This window comes from Myotis davidii, unplaced genomic scaffold (assembly GCF_000327345.1).
Source record: "Myotis davidii unplaced genomic scaffold, ASM32734v1 scaffold93, whole genome shotgun sequence".
Classification (NCBI taxonomy): Eukaryota; Metazoa; Chordata; class Mammalia; order Chiroptera; family Vespertilionidae; genus Myotis; species Myotis davidii.
Window position 1 is genome coordinate 6,068,291 of NW_006292095.1, and position 2,382 is coordinate 6,070,672.

The 2,382-nt window shown below is 35.2% G+C and overlaps 1 protein-coding gene across 1 annotated transcript in view; it reads right to left on the bottom strand.

Annotated features, from left to right (window-relative positions):
• Positions 1-2,382, bottom strand: part of KCNU1 (potassium calcium-activated channel subfamily U member 1) — a 126,972-nt gene that overhangs the window by 86,581 nt on the left and 38,009 nt on the right. The window contains 1 exon segment of the mRNA XM_006765651.1: positions 397-549. Coding sequence (XP_006765714.1) covers positions 397-549 — 153 coding nt within the window.

Genomic DNA, 2,382 nt, shown 5'->3' on the forward strand with positions numbered 1-2,382 from the left:
GTGATCATTTTGTATTTAATTTATATTTAAATATAAGACTTCTCCATTAATAACATAACCTTTATTTATATTTCTACTTTCAATAACTCAAAGTGCTTCTACATTTATGAATACATTTACATTCATAATACCATGGAGCAGGTAGGAAGAGAGTTATGGTCTCTATTTTGCAGATAAATATTCTTTGGCAAGAATAAAATCAATTACTATTTTCAAGGTCAATGCAGTACCTAGGAACTCAATCTAGATCTCTCAATCCCTTACCAGCTCAAGTAGAAGTCAGATCTCATTTCTTAGGGCCTTCTTGCTTTCCTCAATTTTTCACATCTATTTCTGATCCTAATATGTGAGAACACGGGGATAGAGCCAAGATTCAACATCACTTTACAATGTTACCTTATTGTTTTGCTCAAGAAATAAAGATGTTAGAAAGGTGCACAAGCCTGGCACCAAACAGCCTTGGGCGATAAATCCAAGTTTTAATTCAGCAAAACAGATGATGTTGTCTCCATTAGTCCAGTTCCAGCTGGGAATCTTTGGCAGAAAACCCTGTTTCATGATAGAAAGTAGGTCAAACATTAAAAATAAATATAACTTTAAAAAGTTGTTTCTAGATGAATGTCTCTGTCTTACTTTAAAGCATTTATTATGTCCAGGTCAGCAGAAGTGATAAAAACAAATTCAACATTTAGAAGTGGTTAGTGGTCAACTGTTCCACTTTTAAAAAGGAAACTAGCTATAGTTACAAAATCAAATGGCTTAGCTAGACCTGTGTATGATTCTACACTGAATTTACAATCTTTTTTTGTTTATTTGTTTTTTGGAGAGTTTTGTTTTTAGGGTATAATTGACATATAACATTATATTAGTTTCAAGTGTACAATGTAATGATTCAATATTTATATACACTACAAAATGACCAAAACAATAAGTCTAGTTATCATTCATTAACATGGTGGTTATTTTTTTCAAATACATTTTATTGATTTTTTAACAGAGAGGAAGGGAGAAGGATAGAGTAAGAAACATCGATGAGAGAGGAACATTGATCAGCTGCCTCCTGTACACCCCCTACTGGGGATGTGCTTGCAACCAAGGTACATGCCCTTGACCAGAATTGAACCTGAGACCCTTCAGACCACAGTATCCACTGAGCCAAACCGGTCAGGCCATAGTAGTGTTTTTTTTCTTGTAATGATAACTTTAGAGATTTTTTCTCTCAGTAACTTTCAAGTATATAATAGGTATTATTTTTATTACTTTTTAAATATATTTTTATTGATTTCAGGGAGGAAAGAAGAGGGAGAGATAGAAACAGCAATGATGAGAGAGAATCATTGATTGGCTGCCTCCTGCAAGCCCCCCACTGGGGATCTAGCCCACAACCCGGGCAGGTGCCCTTGACCATAATCAAACCTGGGACCTTTTAGTTCACAGGCTGATGCTCTATCCACTGAGGCAAACCGGCTAGGGCTATAATAAGGTATTATTAACAATAGCCACTATGCAATATGAATACACCTCTATGATTTTTTTAATTGAAAGTTTTCACTTTTGACCCCTTTCACCCATTTTGTCCATTTTGTCCAGTCCCATCCCCTGCTTCTGGCAACTACACATCTGTTCTCTGTATCTATGAGTTAAGGTTTTTTTGGTTGTTTATTTTTTAATTTTTAGACTTGGTATATAAATAAGATCATAGCAATAAATGTTTACCTCAAGAAACAAGAAAAGTCTCAAGTAACCATCTTTTGGTTGTCCTTAACTTTTCACCCTTTATTGTGTCTTGGTGTGGATTTCTTTGGGTTCCTCTTATTTTGAATTTTCAGCTTCCTAAAACTGAATGTCTGTTTCCTTCCCCATGTTAGGAATGTTTTCAGCCATTATTTCTTCAAATAAGTTTTCTGCTTATTTATGTCTTCTCCTTTTGAGATTCATAATGCAAATATTGGTCCTCAAGATGTCCCATCAGCTACTTAAACTGTCTCCATTCATTTGCATTCATTTTTTGCTGCTCTGGTTAGGTGAGTTCCACTACTCTGTCTTTCAGTTCACTGATCCTTTCTTCTGATTCATTTAGTCTGGAAAAGCCCCTATAATGCATTTTTCAGTTCAGTTACTATATTCATCAGCTTTGTGAAAGTATGGTACTTTCTCATACTTTCTACCTCTTTGCTGAAATATTCACTTTTTAAATCTATTCATCTTCCAAGTTCAGTGACATTTTTTTATTATTATTAAGGTATTACAAATGTGTCCTCATCCCCCCCATTAACTCCCAACCTCCCCCCACACACACACACCATGCTCACATCCCCCTGTTGTCCATGTCCATTGGTTTGGCTTATATACATGTACCGAAGGACTTGTATACATTTTACC